The following is a 20,290-nucleotide window of genomic DNA, read 5'->3' as shown; positions in this document are numbered from 1 at the left end:
CTCTTAATTTTCCTGAAAAACAGCCCTCAGTATTAGTGCAGGTGTTATCAGCATATGGTATAGTGGAAAGAGCATGCACTTTGGATTCAGAAAGACTTAGCTTTGAATCCTGGCTGTACCAATTATAAATCATGTGTCAGTATGTTTCTTAACCTCTCTGAGTTTCAGTTTTCTTATCCTTAAAATGGGGTGATAATACTCCCAGTGGAAGCTAAGAAGTACCTAGCACAGCCTAGCAGAGAAAAACAATCATTAGATGATAATTTCCCTTCTCTTGTCACATGTGAAAATTGCATACCACTGAGAGTTTAAAACTACCCTGCCTAGGATCACCCAGCTAGTAAATTAATGGTAGATGTGGACCTGTCTATAGACTATGACTACTAGGTGTGGGTACCTACAAGCTAGATTGTCCCTAAAGGACCAGAGATTAATTTAGAGCAGCAGAAAAACCTAGGGAAATAATTCTGTGGCCACACCAGTAGGAAGACTCTTCTTTAGCAACGACAATGCCGGCTGTTCTTTGTCATTTAGAATTTGACTTCGTTCTCAAACTTGCCTGTGCATGAGAATGCAAAGACAAGTGAAAAATACAGATTCTCAGGCCTCATCTCAGATATACTGAAATCAACTCTTCGGGGTTGGGAAAAGAAATTTAACAGCTCCCCTAATGAGTCTGATGCTTATCCATGTTTGAGAACCATTGGACTAGAGTCTCACTCTCTTGCTCATAGCAAACGTCCTGTTACTCCTTAGTGGAGCAGAGAATCCTTAATACCAGTGTCTCTGAAAATGTGGTCCTCAGACCGGCAGCATCAGCACCACTTGGGAACTTTTTATAAGGGCCAACTTTTAAGCCCATCCCAGGCCTACTGAATCAGCAACTCTGGGGGTAGGGCCCAGCAGTGTGTCTGTATAAGCCCTCCAGGTGGTTCTGATGCACCCTAATGTTTGAGAGCCCTGCTCAAGAGTACTCCTGAGAAGTTCTCCAGCAATGCAGCGGGAAACAGGAGAGTCTGGTAGAAGTTCTGCAGAACATGAGAAGACTGGTAAGAGCAGTGAAATTGAAAGATTTGGGGCAGAGAAAGGAAAAGAACCAAGAAAAAAGGAGGAGCCCCTGTACTATGGGAACATGGGTTTGCTTGTTTCATTTAACCCCTGACTTCAGCAGGCTTGTTATGACATAAAGTGACATCCCAGTTCCTCCATGTAAATTCTGTTCCCTAAGTAAAGCAAGTTGGATGACTGTTCCCAGTGGTTGTGTGACCCTGGTAAGTGACTTCACCTCTCTAGGTGTCAGTCTCCTGAGGTACAAAAATTAGGGACCTGAAGTGATTGATCGCTAAGGGTTCCTCTGGCTATAACTTTTTACAGCACTGCCCAAAGGAATTGAGATTCACTCTGACATTTCGAGTGATGCCTGAGCGAGCAACTCCTTTTCTGAGGGCTTCTTGGAACAGCAAAACCTAAAACAGGGGGCTGGTTGGGGACCCGGAGTAAACAACTTCCTTCCTGGAGAGTCAGAGCATCCTGAGGCCTTGCAGAGGGAAATTCCAGGCCATCTGGATGTGAGAGAATTGCAGTCCATCTGGATGTGAGAGAATTACAGTCATCTACCCGGGTTACAGGAGCCTGCCTTCCGGAGATAGCATTATGTCACTACATAGTTCATTATGACCTGGAAAAGTCCTCAGTAACCATGAGGGTGGGGTGTCGGGGGTGGGAATGGGGAGTTTTGATACACAGACTCAGTCTTTCTCTTCTCTGTCTGTCTCCACAGGAGGTCTCCAGCTGCTAGTCAGCCTCCTGTCTCCAGAGTCAACCCGCAAGGTAGGCCATGTCATAAGGTCTATCTCGATGTTTCAAGATAGAACAATAAACATGCCTCTTATTCAGAACTGGTTTTTAGAACAATAGCATTGTTTGCATATTGTGGCTCTCAAAAGTATGTCTCTTGGTGACTTTTTTCTAAGGTACACTGGAGCATTACTTCACTCTATTAAAACCACATTAAAAGCAGGACTAAATAATTTGCCCATTGTATTTGCAGACTTTCAGAACATGATAAATGTGGAGTAATGCTGCTCCTTCCCCAAAGAGGAGCAGGAGGCAGAGTTGTATTGACAGTGCAGCTTGACCTCAGCTTGATGGCCCCAATAAACTACAGGAGAGCTAACCTCAAAGACCTAAGGTGCCCCATGCTGGCCTGAGGGCCCCTGCGGATATGTTAGTGGTTTCCCTCTTAATGTCAACTATAGATCCCGCTTGAATCTACATCCTTTCCAGGTGTGAAACCAAAGGCTCTTTCCAGGTCACGAATCATTTCTCTTGGAGGGCATCCAACTTTGTTCCTCAACGGTGTTGTTTTTTTTTTTTAAGAACTTAACCTCTCATCTTTCAGACCAGTGCATCCACTTCTCTTGGTGTGTTGAGAGCTGCAGAGAGGAAGGGTCACCTTGAAGGAACACCATGGAGTTGTGTTGAACTGAAATTCTTCTTCACACAAAATGCAACCAGTTCTGTGACATTTGTTAACGTCCAAATAATGTTTTCTCCTAAATCTGTTCCCTACTATTGTAGCAGTAGGTTTAAGAAAAAACACAGGAGAAACAATTAAGATGAACTCACACTGAGATCACCTAACGCCTGACACCTAACAATGCCTCACACGCTTTTCTATTTCCAGCAGCGCTTCATACTTAAAATCTTTCTTACTTGGTTGTTGTGTTTTCTTTCTGGTATCCTGATCATAAGTATAACGGAAGCATTGCAAAAGCTCAACTTCTAAAAGAAGGGAACAAAAGCAGCAGATTCTATTGGCTCATTGGCTTCTGAAGTATTTGTGGTGCATGCTTTTAAAAATATTTTCATAAGAGAAAGATTGAGAACGAGAAAAAAAAGTGAAAGAAAGATATTACGTAAAGGTGAGTTTACTCTAGAGCCCTGAGATATGAAATACAAAGAAGTAAATAGTACTCTATGAACTTCAAAAACCTGGCGTGCTGCATGTACTATTTCCCTTAGAACTGTTATTGAAAGAAACAAAATAGGGTGTTTTAACATATAACTCGTGTTACATACTTGGAGATCAAAGGAGGTAGTTTTGAAACTCCAATCATTTCATCATATTGGCCTACCAGTGAGGCAATGTTGCTCACATTTCTGTTAGACAAATTTCTGTTAGCCAAATATTCAACATCAGTTTGAATATTTAGACAATGTTTTCTTTTTCTTGTAATAAATACTGACAAACATTAGGAGAATATGTAAAATTTATGGTTCTGTAAATTAGATCATTAACCAAAGATGTGGTTGGAAAGATCATTTTGTGATTATTGGCACAGCAACTACAGCTTGACAACTAGGGCTTCTTTTGATAAAGTCTTCTCAAACAATGGAGCAAAGAAATGACAATACCACTCAGGCAATTTGTTTCCTTCTGTCTCTGTGGCAAACTACAAAAATCCTGGCTTTTCACTGGGAAGAGAATGTAGTGATACCAATTATTACGTAATTATGGGTTTCAAAATCTCCTTAACGTTTAGCCACGGTTAGGAAAGGAAGGAGGAGACACACATCCCGTGTTTTGTTCTTATTATCAGCTGAAATAAATCAGGCAGATTTTTCCTGTTATTTTAATATTTATCAGCATATGACAAAGAGGTGTGTTTAAATAGAAACTTTAAAGGGGAATGAAAAATAAGTGGCTCAGAACAAACAGAATTGAGAACTGGAGTGCTGCTTAAAAAGTAAGATCAGGTTTTTATTTGTCAGTACTGACGTTGAATTCATGTATTTCAATTGAAATCTAAGATAAAAGGTACAAGAAATCTACAATAATTTAAACAGATTTAGCAACAACCCAGTTTACTCAGAAAGCCTGACTTAGATATCTCTATTCTTGTATAGGAGCAATTCAGAAGAAGAGAGAGAAAGAGAGAGAGAAATACCAAATCTTAAAACGCTTTATTTTTTTGAATATATAAAGGAGAAAAAATGCAATTTATTTTAAAAGCTAATAGTCAGAAACCATGGTAAATTGGTACATTTACTTTTATAAATTGATTATTAACAGAAATATTAAATAGATAAATCAAAGGAAAACTCTCCGTCTGAAATACCCTTCTTCGGCCAGCGTGGTGGCTCATGCCTGTAATCTGAACACTTTGGGAGGCCAAGGTGGGCGGATCACAAGGTCAGGAGTTCAAGACCAGCCTGACCAACATGGTGAAACCCCATCTTTACTAAAACTACAAAAATTGCCAGGCGTGGTGGCACGTGCCTGCAGTCCCAGCTACTCTGGAGGCTGAGACAGGAGAATCTCTTGAACTTGGAGGCAGAGGTTGCAGTGAGCCGAGATCATGCCACTGCACCCCACCCCAGGTGACAGAGCAAGACTCCGTCTCAAAAAAAATACACACACACACCAGAAATACCCTTCTTCTCACTATCCAACCAAGGTTCTTATCAGCTCTCATGGCTCAATGCAAATGTCCTTTGCAAAGACATCTTATTTTTTCTTAAGTTGTCATAAGTGCTCCTTATTTAAATTAAGGAGCAATTAAAGTTGCTATGGCAACAATTTAATTCTCTTAAACAATTTAATTTAATTCAAGGCTTCTTGTATGTCTCTCCCATTGGAGATAAAGCTCTTGAAGACAGGGACTATGGCTTATCTATCTTTTTATCACTCGTGGTGCTTTTGTGTAATTATTTTCACATAGTAAGAACACAGTAAGTGTTGAATTGACCAGGAGAAATACTAAAATTTAGGGACTTTATGTGAAGAAAAATACATATAAAATAAAATTTTAATAATAAGCCAATATTTTTATCTCTATTGCTGTGAAAAGTATTCAAATTGTGTTTTTTCTCTATGAAAAGTTAGTTATTGCACTGAAGTTAATAGAGGTTTGAGACACACTCTATAACTGCTTATATATGTTAGTGTGTTCATATAGGTTTTGAACAAAAAGAGTGAAATCTAAGAAGCTGGCATTTAGCACTTCGAATAAGAAAGCCAGAGTAGAGCAATGGAGAATTTTAAGCCCAGAAGGAACGAGGAAGTCATATGCTCCCAGGTTGAGGAGAAAGACACAGTAAATCCTCCTGGGGGTGTCGAAAATGCCAATGTTATAGTTTAATGAGCATCTGAATTTGTTTCACATTTTGCCTTTCACAAGCATAAATTCCAGGCTCTCCCTACATGGTGCTCAAGGATTGAAACAGAAAGGAAAAAAAACAGAAAAGAAGAAAGAAAACTCCAAAACAAGGGAGGAACTTGAATTCTGTCACCTGTACATATTCAAAACAGAAAATTGAAGTAATTCTCAGGATTTCGGGTCCCAAAACGATTTGCAACAGGAAAATGGGGTGCATGCATACACACATGTGTGTGATAATTGTCCCCCTTTTGCCACGCCATCCTATCCTTTGCTCTTCAATAGTAATCATACATATGTCATGACAGTCAGAATTTACTGAAAAGATAAATGATCAAGTGTCAACTGTCTTTACAGAATGATTTTTTTTTGCTTTATAGAGGGACTGGAGAAGTATCCTTTTAATTACTAGCACATCTGAGTCATACAAATGTGTCTTAATGTAAAATAATATGTATCATGTATACAATATTTTAGCAGCCAACTTGATACATAAGGTGGGGTGCTCTCTACTAAATTTCTTTTTCTAAAATTTATCAGTAAATTTACTGAGCAGAAACATTATCACTGGAAACAGGTCAGATGTTATGAAAAACAACACAGAAGTCTATGGGTCACTGGAAATGACAGCGAACCATAGCAACAAAATGACTAGGGAATCACTTTGAGGACTTCAAGCCAGATTGCTGCAGATACTAACGATATCAAAGCCTGGATATCCATAGCCTTGATTTATGGTGGTTTTCAACACCAGCCAATTAGAATGCATTTCAAGAAAAGACCGTGTTCGGAGAAATCTGATGAGACAGTATAGAGCTTTCCAGTAAAGCCTGAAATAGGTTGGCCTATGTGAGAAACAGGCTTAATTAAGGTTTTTCCAGTGCTCACGGAATGCATTTCTTTTAATATGTGTCTAGGCAATTCTGGGGAGGAATTGGCTTTTTACCAGTTGATAAAACAGAAGAAGAGGCTTTCTCTTTGGAAACATATTTCTCCATATGGGTTCTGCCCATAACTTTACTTGATTATGACTATCCTTCCAGAGGTTCATGTGAGTGTACCAGATGCAGGGTCTCTTCAAGTAGTGGACAAGAGGGTCAGTGAGTTATCTTCGATTTTAAGGAATTCAGAAAGTCATGACATTGATTCCATTCTCATTTTTTGCCAGAGCTTTCAGGACCTGTGATGAGACAGGGTCTATGTGTGCATGGGTAATGGGCTCTCTGAGAACCACAGCAATAGCCTGAGAGCAGTGCTGCATCAGATGACTGGAAATGAGGCCCAGCATAAGCAGAACCTTTGCTTGGTTTCTACATTAAGCAAGAACTGTCAGGCAAGATTACAACACTTATGGACAAATAGGAATAAAATCAATCTTGTGACCAAAAGCTGTGACCAGTCATGATAAAGGAAGGATTGGAGGGAATTATAAGAAAAAAGAAAAAGGAAAGAAAAGAAAGGAAAGGAAAAAGAAAAAGTCAGAAATATCAAACGATGTTTTCTTCCTTATTCTGAATTATGAGTGCTGAATTATTGCAATAATTGCCTTAATTACTCACCTTTAGTGTTTAGACAGCCTGCATAGAAAATGATAGCACAAATGCACCAGAAAAGCCCCAGTTATTTTGAGAATAATTTCCAAATGATTGTTTTGTAATAATTGTTTTTGTCTAAAATAGCCCTCTTGTGAAAGTTTACCCCAGAGCATCAACATTGAGCTGTTTATATTGATTTGCAGTTATTTCATACGTATCTAAAATTAAGTATTGGTAGTCATAAAAACGTTAATACCTCAGCTAAAGTGCAAACGTTAAAATGTTTCCCTTAAGCAGGTATTGTCAAATATAACATCCTGCTTATTATGGTTATTTCACTAGTTCAAAATTAATTTGCAAATTTAGCATAAGTATTTCTTCTCTTTGAATGAAACTGATGAGACCTGCATCTAAGTTCTCACTAGCTGCCTGAACAGTGGAGTCCGTTCCGTGTTGACTCCACTTCACGTTTTTGTACTGCTGAGAAACACCATCCACCCACCCTCCCCTTGAAAGTTGGAATCATGCATGTTAGTAAGTATTTCAGTTATGCTATTGACGTCAATGGAGTCATTAAATAGATTGCTGGCCCTCCCAGAGGCAAATCGCTGCCAGGGACCTAGATACAGACACGTTTTTTACAAAGACAACCATCAGGTTTTGCTATAGCAGTAAGCCAGAGAAAGGAAAAAGTTTATACTGTAGCAGACCTATCTCCAAACACAGTTTCTTTCTTTCTTTTGCATTTTAATTCCGGCCTTTCTTTCTCTTTGGTTACAGTGGGCTGGAGCAGATACCCAGATATTGTTGCCTGAATGTTTTGTGTGCAAAAGCATCTCCTGTAATTGAGACCTTGAAGGGAAGTACCCCACTTTCAAAAATGAGTCTCACCTTTTGCTCTACACAGCCCAGTTGACTTGGTTGCATAAATTATCTAGGCAAATCACTATTGTCTGCCAGTAAGGTTGTGTTTGATATACATATAGTTCCCTGAATAAACAGTCTCCTCCAAACACACACACTTTTGTCCTTTCTGCCATCTCTGCGTGGCATGTAGCTGCATCCCCTCATCTATGAATCAACCTTTATGCAGCTAGCACTGTGCTGTAGCATTGGGGATCTGCAGCAAAGGGTGGAGGAGGAGGCTGGGAAGAAAGCTTCACTTCTCTCAGCTCAGCTGCCTCATCCGCAGCGCTCCCACAGGAGGCTGTCCACGTGCCTGTGTCCTCCCAAACCCTAGCTGCTGCCTGCCTGCAACCTGGTCCTGCAGCTCCCAGGCGTGGCAGGCAGAACCCTTTAGGAAACATCTGCCTCTTTCTGGGCATTCTTGACAGCTCTATTTACCTGCACAGCCCCAGGAGTCAGAGCCAGAGATTCGCCTCACACATCTGGACTCTTCCACCTCCAGGATTGAAGTTAGGGAGACATCTGGAGCAGACAAATTTCTTCAAATCTGATTGTCAGAAATTATCCCCTTGGTTTTAGAACCTATTTCCCCCCTCAGTCCTGTTCCTTAATTCCCCGGACACCCCCAACCCCCATTACTTACCGATAAGTTTGTATATAAATGCCAGACACCTGACTACCTCTGGTAACCCCTTTTGGTTCATCTGGAGACCCAAATTCATTCCCCTACGCAACTGTCCTTTTTCCTGTTTTCCTGACTTTGAGTAGCATCTTCATCATCCACCCTTTTATCTCCCTCTTCGCCTACCACAGTCAACTCCTTTAGTCTTTTTCTCTAATCTTTCTTTTTCCTTTTCTCCCCTACTTCCTCTGCCTTTGTTTATTGTTCCATCATCCTGTACTTAAAGTATTACGGTGGTCCTCCAACTTGTTATTGTTGTCCTCATTCTTTCCCCACTCTAAACCAGCTTCCATTCTGGTATTAGAATTCTTCTTTTTTGGGGCGTGGGGGGAGCGGGGGATGGAGTCTTACTCTGTTGCCAGGCTGGAGTACAATGGCATGATCTTGGCTCACTGCAATCTCAGCCTCCCTGCAACCTCAGCCTCCTGGGTTCAAGCGAATTTCCTGCCTCAGCCTCCCATTTAGCTGGGACTACAGGCACCCGCCACCATGCCCAGCTAATTTTTTGTATTTTTAGTACAGTCAGCGTTTCACCATGTTGGCCAAGTTGGTCTCAATCTCTTGACCTTGTGATCTGCCCACCTCAACCTTCCAAAGTAGAACTATTCTTATAAACCCCAGTTATGGTTATATTATTTTCTTTTTTAGCTACACTTTGCCTTCAAGATAAGACCTAAATGTCTCGCCAGGCATGCAAAAGCCTTTAGAATTTTGCTCTCCCTCTTTGTCATCATTTCCCACTTTACACTGCCACCCCCATGCACAACTGATGGCTGAAGCGCACTGAGTATATGTCCCTGAAATACACCAGGATCTTCTTGCTTTCCTGCTTTCATATATGCTGTTTCTTCTACCTGGTTGCCTTTTCCCCAAAATATCATTTACATATTCAGCTCAGGGATTTTTTCTCATATTGTCACTGTGAACAAATTCTATATATCATCTGATTCTTGGATTCAGGATTAAAATAAATATATAGTCTCAATTCAGGGCCTGGCCCCTGATATATACTATACGCATAGGAAACACTACTTCCTTTACCCATTTCCATCTGGAAAGTGCCTTTTAATCCTTCATCTTCTTAATATACCTCCTGCAATTCATCCAAAATTACTGTTAATTATATCTCAAAATCTCTGTTATTATACTTATCATACTGTATTGTAATTATTTCATTTTTTCCCATTCTAAACTAAAAGAATCCCAAGTTCAAATACTAATAATCTTTTTCTATATCCTCAATTTATAGCATAAAGCCTGGAACATAGTAAATGCTCAATAAATATTTATGAAATGAACAAATAAGGATGAATAATGCCCATGCCTGAACCAAATAAGATTAGAAAGGAACTGAGACTCAAGTTCAGCTTTGTTCAGACTTTCTGAAATATCTGCTAGCTCTCAGGACATGTGCATAGTGCTGACATCCCTTGCTAATCTTGACAACATCTGACTTTCAAGGCACTTGAAGTGAACTCTTTGTTATCCATTACTTCAGGAAGAAGTGGCAGTGTTAAAAGAAATGGAAGAAAATTAAGCAACTAAATATGAATTTTTATCATACTATATTGTTCTCTTAGTGCCTGGCATTGTACTTGTCACAAAGTAGGCACTCAAGTAGCATATTGAATGGAATTGGTTTGAGAACTCAGTTCATCCTTCAGATAAGTTACTTTTCTGAGACTCACTTTTCTTTTCTGAAAAATGGGCTTTTTTTTTTTTTGAGACAGAGTTTCACTCTTGTTGCCTAGGCTAGAGTGCAATGGTACAATCTCAGCTCACTGCAACCTCTGCCTCCCAGGTTCAAGTGATGAATCTCCTGCCTCAGCCTCCCAAGTAGCTGGGATTACAGGTATATGTCACAACACCCAGCTAATTTTTTAAATATTTTTAGTAGAGACGGGGTTTCACCATGTGGGTCATGCTGGTCTTGAACTCCTGATCTCAGGTGATCCACCCTCCTCGGCCTCTCAAAGTGCTGGGATTACAGGCATGAGCCAGCGTGCCTGGCCGAAAATGGGTATTTTAATATGCTATATGTTAAGATTGTTGTGAGGGCTAAACGAGAAAAACTTTATATAGTGATTAAAGGTGGAGACTCTGGAGTCAGACTGCCTCTTTCAAATTCCAGCTACACCACTTTGTGACCTTGGGACAAATTGCTTAACCTCTGTATGTCCTAATTGCCTCATCTCCAAAATTAGGATGAAAATTGTGTGTTTTGGTTGTAAGAATTCAATATGTTAACATGTATAAAACACGTAGAACGTCCCAGTGTTGGTATTGGTGTTATTAGCATTACGTAACATGCCTCAGATAATACCCAGCACATAGCAAGCTGCCAATATGTGGTAGCTAAGATCCTAGATCCCAGCCTTCTGGTATAAGGAGGGAACCACAACAGAAAGCCCTGTTGAGATCTTTCTAGAAGGTTCTGGTCTACTTTGCTTCCATAATAATACAATGTAAAGGGAATCATTTTTGAAGTTTAGACTTTTTTTCCTCCCGAGACCATAGAAATCTGGTTATATAGAAATAGTTTTAGAACTGAAGGTAGGGTTCTCCAGCTCATACAAGGGAAAGCTGAGGAATCAGGAGGGAGAGTGGAGCTGATACCAAATATACGGGGACACCCCTAAATACAGCTTTTTCTCTTAAAAGCAGAGTGCAAAAGAGATTGTCAAATTATTCAGGATTTCTGGTAAACCAAATCTTAGTTAACTGAGAGCCCCGTCTTGCATAAACCTGAGAGGATGCCACTTTATAAGATAGCATAATTACAGCTTGTACAGCACATCAAAGTTGTATTGAAATACATCTTTCAGGGTTGGTACACACCTATTCAGGCATAGGTGTTACAACCCAGGAAGCTTAGCAGGGAGTAACAGTAGGAGCTGATGCAGAGCTTCCCTTTGCAGAGAGGACAAAACCTACTAGCAGAGTCCACAGGAAGGGAAGAGGATTGGCCCTTTTGGGAAAAACTTTACACCCTCTCCAATTACTGCTGAGAAGAAAAAAGCAACCTCATACACATTTTAAGCCCTTCTCCTCTTTATTGAAAGGGAAGGAGATCAAAAAGGAGGTTGGGGCTAGCCTAGAGAAGAATGAATGTGAAAGTTTGCTAGGAGACAAAGAAGGAAGAGGACCACCAAAGTTCCTTTTTCTGCCTCCTGCTTCCCCAAGAGGGTATGATCCTGGGGGCAGGCTGAATTCTGCTTGCTTGTTTCTGATCAACCCCGAGCCAGCACATTATGAAGTTGCCTCCAGAACTGTTCTCGGAAGCCAGGAGCATTTCAGGGAACAGTCTTTCACCCAAGAGGAGAGAAACAAAGCAGGGACTGTCCCCTTAAAATAGAGAACAGGCAACAGAACTCACTGGATCTTTTTCTTGGTTTATTGTCTTGACTTCCTCCCAGCCAGAGCTGTTGACAAGTACCAAAAGTCACCCCTTGGAGTTTTCTGTATTTTTCCTACCCCCTCTTTGGCTGTGTCCACAGAGTAAGCTTATTTGAATCTTAGAGGCAGCCAGGTCAGATAATGCTATTTTCTCTCTGCCCCCCTCAGTTGTATTTGGGGCTTCAAATTTCTAGGGTCTAGTCTAGCTAGTACTGCTGGTCTAATAAACTAGATAATGTCCAAAGACCACATGTGCACCACTGATTTCAGCAAAGGTAAGAGGCTAGTGATTATTTCATTTCTGGTATGTGCCGGGCACAGTGTAGCCCCTTTGAATATATCACCTCACCTAATTCTCCAAACTAAACTTATTTGTATATATTATCGCCCCTATTTCACGTATTTGATTCTTTGCATATATTATTGCCCCAATTTCACATATTTGGAAAAAGAAGGTTCAGGAAGTATATGGGGCTTACTCAAGACCACAAAGTTAGTGATAGAATCAGAACTGAAAGCTAGATCTGTATTTCTTGAAAACCCATGCTGTTTCCTCTACAGTCTTAACCACACTGTCTCTGCCTGCATCCCACTGTAAACCTTGGACGTTACAGCTTATCAAGAAGGGGATGGGGAAAATGTCATAGCAAGAAAGCAAAGTGACTGGACTACCAACAACCTTAATAATTATTACATACTAGAGGACTTTCTTTAATTTCTTTCTCATCTATCCATTTTATTGTAAGTGGTAAGCAAAGGTGTAAGTCTTGAGAGAAATACATCTCACATGTCCATTATTCATTCATTAATGTATTTAATAAACATGTGTTAAATTCATACTGTACACAAGGCACTGTGTTAGCCACTGAGGATGCTGTGATGAAGAGAATGCATTCAGAACCTTATCTCATAGATCTTATGGCCCAGGAAATAATGCATGAATAAATTCATGCTTATACACTTTATAATTGTAATGAAGGAAAGTACCGAATGCTATGATATTGGCTCACTTTTTCACCTGTAAAAATGGGAATAATACTAGTACTTACCATTAGGGTTGTGGTAATATCTAAATGCATTATTATACATAAAGCATTTAGAACACTGCCTGACACCCAGTATTATTTAGTGTTTAATTATTATGATCATTAGTTTTATCATTATTTATCATTATCTTCATTATCATTAGTCTAGTTGTTATTATTGTTATAATTCTGGGGACTAAAGTAGATTAGAAGATAGGAAAGAACTCTATAAATAAATGACTTTAAACTGGAGTTCTGAACACTGAGGAGCTGGGGTAGATCGAGGGGTGGTGGTCCCTGAGAGAGGAACCAACACCTCAGAGGTTCCACAGCCAGAGACCTGGGCAGTCTGAACAATAGTAAGGGACACAGCCAAAGAGACTGAGAAATGCCAGGTTAAGCATAACATTTGTAAGTCATGATAGATGTGTAGATTTTACTGCAAATTCACTTGGGAGCCATTAAAAGATTTTGAGAAATGGATTGACATGATCTGACATGCATATTACTTATTTTATTTTATTTTTTGTTTGTTTATTTTTTCCTTTTGAGACAGAGTCTTGCTCTGTTGTCCAGGCTGGAGTGCAGTGGCATGATCTCAGCTCACCACAACCTCCACGTCCTGGGTTCAACCGATTCTCGTACCTCAGCCTCCCGAGTAGCTGGGACTACAGGCGTGTGCCGCCACGCCAGACTAATTTTTGTATTTTGAGTAGAGATGGGGTTTCACTTTGTTGGCCAGGCTGGTCTCCAACTCCTAACCTCGTGATCTGCATGCCTTGGCCTCCCAAAGTGCTGGGATTACAGGCATGAGCCCGGCCTGATATGCATTTTAAATACACAACTTCTCTTTGAGCCCCAAGTCTGGGTTACTGACATCTCCTACATGCTCCCAGTACCTGTGTTTTCTCTGTCATAATACTCAGCTCCTGCCACTTCCATGCACCTCCTGGTTAAGGAGACTGGCTCTGCAGCTAGATTGCCTGCACTTAGTTCTAGTTCAATACCTTTCTTTCTTTGTATGATTGTAGAGAAGTAATTCAACATCTCTGGGTCTTGATTTTCTTACATGTTTAGTGGGGATAATAATAGAACCTTCTGCATAGAATTGTTTTAAGAGCAAAATTAAGACAGTTAGAACAGTGGCTGGCACACATAAAGCACTAAATAAATATTAGTTGTTTTTAATATATTGTAACTGCCTATTTTCTTGACTGTTTATACACTAGACTGTATGCTTAGTTCCTGGCACAAGGCAAGTGCTCAAAAATATTTACTGAAAAAAGAATGAACAAGGAAAGAGAGGTAGTGCAATAAATTGTAACTAAAAGAAGATAAAGATTGCTGTCCTATTCATGGAAAAATGGGCTTTCTGGAAACTGGGGTATATTCTGATAAGGAGGAGCTTGCTTATGGGGCCAGAGAAACTGAATGACTTTGCAGCTGCCCAGCTGCTACAGCTTTGGGGAACTTGAAATAACATCCGTGGGACAAAAATTTGTTTCAGAATCTGTGATGCCAATCTGGACTGCCATCTGCACAAAAAGAAAACTGGGCTCATGAAAGAGCTTTTTCATTCTCTTGGGCTATGTGACTATCTCTCTGGAAAGCAAACGCAAGGCTAAACCTCCGGAGTTCTCCATTTGCTGCCTTTGGAAGGACAGTCTCACCAAAAGAGCCAGTCATCCTACTAAGAACATAACACTATGACTTCCTTTTCATCCCTGCATTGCTAATAGGGTCTCAAAGGAACAAGGGCTCAGTTCTGTGAAGTAAACACACACCTTTAGTGTAGTGAATAGACACTGGAAGAAGCTTTTCACGTATTTGTAAGCTGGGAAGTCTTTTAGGCATTGAGTAGCAACAGCTCCTTTATTGCTTCATGCAGCTGCACGGGGTACCTGCCCGGACAAACAATGAATCCTTCAGCTCTCTGAATGTTCCAGTTCTGTGCTGTGCTGTGTGTGTGTGTGTGTGTGTGTGTGTGTGTGTGTGTGGTGTGTGCATGCATACGTGCATGCGTGCTGGTTTGTTACTGTTACATCCCAGGGGAAAATAAGGGTTCTTTGCATGCATTTTGTCAACACAATGGGTCTCTGTTCTCGCTGACCTGGTTTTCCTTTATTCCTTCCCTCTCATCGCAAGTTTAGGCAGTCTGGCTTTCTTCATCCACAGAGCACTTCAAGGCCTTCCCCTGATTTACCCCTCTCTGCATGCTCTTCACACTTCCAAACCATTTTCCATATAGGCCTCTTAAATCTAATTTAAATACTTCCCTCTAGAAAGCTTCCTACGATGAGTACTGCCTAATTGCTCCCTCCTGTACATCTCCTATGTTGCTTTCTAAAAGCATCATAGCTCTTTATGTCATGGGCATAAGTTCTTCCTTCATTATCTGTCAGGTGTGTGTGTACTCCTTAAGCTAAAATTTTATATTATGGCATCTCACTGAGCCAAGGGGAAGGAGGAGTACTTGTGTGAATAAGACCTAGACTCTGATTGGGAATTTAAACCATCTGGAAACAAGAAATAAGATACATTACTTGTAGCCAGGAGTTCAAGACCAGCCTGGCCAACATAGTGAAATCCTGACTCTACTAAAAATACAAAAAATTAGCCAGGTGTGGTGGCTTGCTCATGTAATTCCAGCTACTTGGGAAGCTGAGGCAAGAGAATTGCTTGAACCCAGGAGGCGGAGATTGCAGTGAGCCAGGATTGCGCCACTGCACTCCAGAGCGAGACTCTGTCTCAAAAAAAAAAAAAAAAAAAAAAGAAAAAAAAAAAGAAAAAAGAAAAAAGTAAAATACGTGAAGATAAGGACTGTGTCAGTCATGGTCCTCTACAGAAACAGAATCAGCAGTAGGAAGATATTCACTTTAAGAATTTGGCTCACGCAATTATAGTGGTTGACAAGCTTGAAATCTATAGAGCAGACAGTAAATTCAGGCAGTAATTAATGCTGCAGTCTTGAGGCAGAATATGTTCTTTTCCAGGAAGCCTCAGTTTCTGCTCACAACTGACTGCACAAGGCCCACCAACATCATTGGGGGTAATCTCCTTTACTTTAAATCTATTGATTGTAGATGTTAACTACATCTACAAAATACCTTTCACAGACAACACCTAGATCAATATTGATTAAATAACTGGGTATGATAGAGTAGCCAAGTCGGCACATACAACTCATTATCAAGGACCCATCAACCAACAACCCCAAACACCTGTCTTTGGAATTAGGCTGGAATTATGCCCAGCTCTTCTGCAAATAAGATGTATAAAATACAGGACAATAAAAATTTTTGTATTATTTCTGATTGAGTCTTCACTTCAAAACAAACTAAAATAATCATTCATCCTAGCTCACAGAATTGTTTTGAAAGCCAAACGATCGTTCAAAAGACCGGAAGTGCAAAGTATTGCTACTTTGAACACCTTAACAGTGCGCAAGTAGTAGCGGTACACCTGTTAAATATTGGTGGCCACGCAAACACATCACCGTTCTCTCTACTGAGCAGGCATGAGAGAAGAGAAAATCTTGGGCTTTTGCTTTACGTGAATGCCAATCAATTTGTGCCTAGTATCTGGAATACACAACTGATTATCTTAAACTCAATGGAGAGAAATATCTTTAAAAGAAGTTAATTTGGACAAGAAATATCTCAGGGGAGGTAGGAGTGAGGTGGGAGCATTCTTTATGTATGTTTCCACAGAGTTGAGTATGAAACTTTATTCCCTATAAAAACAAATTAGAAATTTGAATGTCAGTCCAATTTGCCAGGTTATCCTTGAGACACCCTTCCTTCTCACTCCTGGATATTAAAACTTATCTCCATTTCCCTGTAAGTCTTGTATTCCTGTCACTAAGAATGTCTCCAGCCTCTTTGCAGAGCACATTGGCACAAGGCCCCCTTCTGAAGCCACAGTGCCAAAGTCTGATTGCACCTCCGTATTCCTGTGTTTCCAGTAAGTCTTTTAAAGGCATTTGACTCCGCCTCTGGTCCTGAATATTTTAGGCCTATTGAGTTTAGAATCTAGAGAAAATAGCAGATTAAATGTAGCTCAGGAACAAGAGGGTGTTATCCAGAGAAAGCTGAAAGTGACTGGCGCAGCAGATGTAAACATCGTCACCAGGACGTACATAGCTTTAACTCAGGTACCTGCACAGGCATCAGAGGCAGCATGGCACAGATAGTTCACAGGCCTGGGTGTCTATGCTTATGGACTGGCCTTCCAAGTGCAGTTTCCTCCTCACTCTTATTTATCTTCTAATAAAGAATTGCTCCCAGCAAATTACTAAACTAAACCTACTGTTGATACTTTTACTCGAGTCATAAAAACACATAACTCTACTTCCTGCTTCTGCAGAAGTGGAACATGCTTCTACAATTCCCTTTTCTAAATTTGTTGATGGGTTACTTATTGCCCCACTCCTTAAGTGTCTGTGGAGGGGATTCTGTCTAATCTTTAACAGGGAACAGTTTTGGGGAAATAGTCCCTTTTCTCCCTTCTGTGCTGCCAAAGCAGAGGGCAAAGACAAGTAACAGTGAGTGGGAATTACAGGAGAGGTTTTTGCCTCAGTGAGCCTTTTAACCCATTAGAGATCTGGAAGAAAATGGAGTGGGTTTCTGGGGGAAGTGACTTGTTCTGCATTCCCTTGCTGGAAGATCACTTGCCTGGACATATGTAGGAAGTGTAACATGGGTTTTCCTTATTCGGAGGAAGGGTGGATTCAATCACTTTTGAGATTTTTCTGGTGTTAGGAGCATATATGGTGGAACTGTGGTTTGGTAAGTCAGTTTCAGTTCTACACTGCCCCCAAAGTATTTTGCTTGTTTTCAAAGGCCTGTCCATAAAGCATTTGTTTCAAATACAAGGCATGGGGGAGGAGGTGTTATCATAATATCAAACCCCTGCTAAGTATCAGATTTTTTATTAGGTACTCTGCAAAGGAGATCTTTTTTTATCCTCAACAACCTTCTGTTAAGTCAATATTATTATCCCATTTTTTTAACCGATGAAACTATGCCTCAATGAATGTAACGAGTAGTATAAAGACACTCACTCAGCTTGTAATTGACAGACCTAGGATCTGAACCATAAAGACACTCAGCTAGTAAGTGGTAGAGTTAGGATGTGAACACTGACTTGTTTGGCTCAGAAGCCTGTATACTTGGCATGAGCTCTCTGTGCTGTCCGGTAAGTAAAGGTGCATGTGATGCCCACACAGGTACCTGTGTTGAAGGTACGTACACCCTTGAGATGATGTTTACATCTGTGGTTCCAATCACTCTCAGCTGTCTCTGAACAATAACCACTTGTTCTTCAGCAACATTTAATCTGTATTTTTCCTCCAGATTCTGTAACTAGAGAGAATTTAGGAGAAAATATATTTCAAGCTTTAGTTTTCCCTCATGGGAATGACTGAGTCAATAGGGAGGTGGCAGTGTCTTCCTCTCTTCTAGGAATAAGTCTCCTTCCCTGAAAGACTTTTGGGTTTTGAGTAGGCCATCCTGGCAGGGAAAGGAGGCAGGGGAGAATTTTTAGAACGTAGCAGAGCTGTGGGAGACATATCTCCAGTGCATTACTCACTGCTTAAAAGACACCCTCAGCCTCTGACATCACAAGGAGAGAGAATAAGATTTCAGATCTGTAGTGAAACTGAGGTGTGTCTTGCTTGAACACAAGGAGGCAGCCATCCAACTCTAGGCTGGCTCTGGAAAGTCCCATTTTGAATAATTTGCTTCTTATGATGCTTTGTTCAGCTTCCCTACCTTAAGTGAAACTGTGTGACTTAAATGAGAGAGCACTGAGCTGAAACTCAGGAAACCTAAATTTCAGTACTGGCACCAACCAGGTGTGTAACCAGAAGTAAATCCTTTAACCTTTCTAGACTCAGTCACCTTCAGTTTAAATTATTTCGAGTCTTTGAGTCTTAGAATCCAATCTTAATTCAGATTTCTAAAATGGCTCCTGGCCCAAAAATAGTGGTATGTGGGTGTTGACATGGATAATTCTTTGTCAGGGAGGAAACAGCCCCTCAGTAAGAATCTGGAATTCAAGCCTAGGTCTCTGGTCTAACTCCAAAACCTAGGCTTCTTTCACTTCTCCTGCCCTGACAAGAGGCCATACTATTGTTTCATAACAAAGTGTATCTGTATTACTTTTATAATTCCTGTTAGCCTTGTCATTGGCACAGTTCATTAGCAAACATGCATTGAGTGCTTATGAGTGCTGGGAAAACAAAAAGGAAGGGGACATGGTACCTGACCTAAACTTAAAAGCATTTTCATAAGGAGATTCTGGAGCCACGCTGCCTGGATTTAGATCCCAGTTCTACTACTTTTTAGACTGATTACTTCTTAAACTTTCTGCATACCTTAGTTGCTTCATCCTCATTTTCTTCATCTTTAAAATCTTCCTCTTAGAGTTGCTTTAAGGATTAAATTTGTTACTTCATGTAAAACATTTAAAATAGTGCCAATCATAGAGGAATGACAAAATACATAATTGCCGTTATTGTTACTATTATATATATGTATATATGTATATATGTATGTCAGTCCCCTTGTGTCAAGAGTCTTGGAAGGTTGCAACTGGGTCTTGTTCGCTGGCACTTAATAAATGTTTGTTGGGTCCAATTATTCAACTCATATTTACAACTTTTCTACTATGCACAAAGCCCTCTGATGGATGCTTGGTAGAATCCAGAATTTTTACAACTTACTTTTTAAAAAATCATCATGTCTTAGAGCTTACATAAGTATAATTTGGAAATTTCTTTCTCTTTCAATATTTTCCCCTCTTTCTTTTTCTGTGGCCCTTGTATAGAACGCATTAAGGAACTAAGAGGAAGATATCCCACACATATGCTTTCTAACTTAATCATATGAGCCATCCCGGAGGAGGTGGAGTTAACAACACACCAAAAAGAAGATTCTCCTCTTTCTTAAATGATAAATGTCTTTTAGAACTCTGATGTCAGACAAGAGAGTGCTGCTTGTCTGTGGCATGGGTTTTCTGTGTCAGAGAGAGAGAGAGAGAGATTCATTCACTCACCTCCTCATTCACTCATTCATTCACCCTAAAAGCACCTGGCGAGTACTCACCACAACATGAATCAGGCATTGTGCCTGGATAATGCTGGATAATGGAGATACAGGAATGAATAAGACATGGTTTCCTCTTTGGGAGAGTTTACAGTCATGGGGCAGACAAACACAAATTGATATATAATAGAGTGTAATAAGAATTTTTCAGAAGCATGAGTAAAGTGCTCTGGACGGACACAGGAAGGCAGGTGGTTGGGAGCAGGATCCTGGCCTAAGTATAAATAACATTCTGTACTGAGCTGTACTTAGGAAATTTGTAAATTGGGTTTTATTAAATTTTAAAAATTAGTATTTCCCATAGCTGGGTCATTCATTATACAGCTAAGTTTTCAGCCATTTCAGCTCAAGTTAGCATATTCTTTGAGCACCTATTATAACCAAGTAGATTAGGAGACTACATATTCATTCTGACCATGACTAAGACAGGGAAGGTATAGGATATATGATTTGAACTCTGCCTTAAAGAATAGATAAT

The 20,290-nt window shown here is 40.2% G+C and overlaps 1 protein-coding gene across 4 annotated transcripts in view; it reads left to right on the top strand.

Moving 5' to 3' along the window:
• LOC105498452 (phosphodiesterase 4B) overlaps positions 1–20,290 on the top strand; it is a 585,501-nt gene that overhangs the window by 473,313 nt on the left and 91,898 nt on the right. For all 4 annotated transcript variants that reach the window (XM_011770587.2, XM_011770584.2, XM_011770589.2 and 1 more), the window contains one exon: positions 1,781–1,830. In XM_011770587.2, coding sequence (XP_011768889.1) covers positions 1,781–1,830 — 50 coding nt within the window. The remainder of the gene's footprint in view (positions 1–1,780; positions 1,831–20,290) is intronic.

Source organism: Macaca nemestrina, chromosome 1 (genome assembly GCF_043159975.1).
Source record: "Macaca nemestrina isolate mMacNem1 chromosome 1, mMacNem.hap1, whole genome shotgun sequence".
Classification (NCBI taxonomy): Eukaryota; Metazoa; Chordata; class Mammalia; order Primates; family Cercopithecidae; genus Macaca; species Macaca nemestrina.
This window is presented reverse-complemented; position numbering and strand designations above follow the sequence as displayed.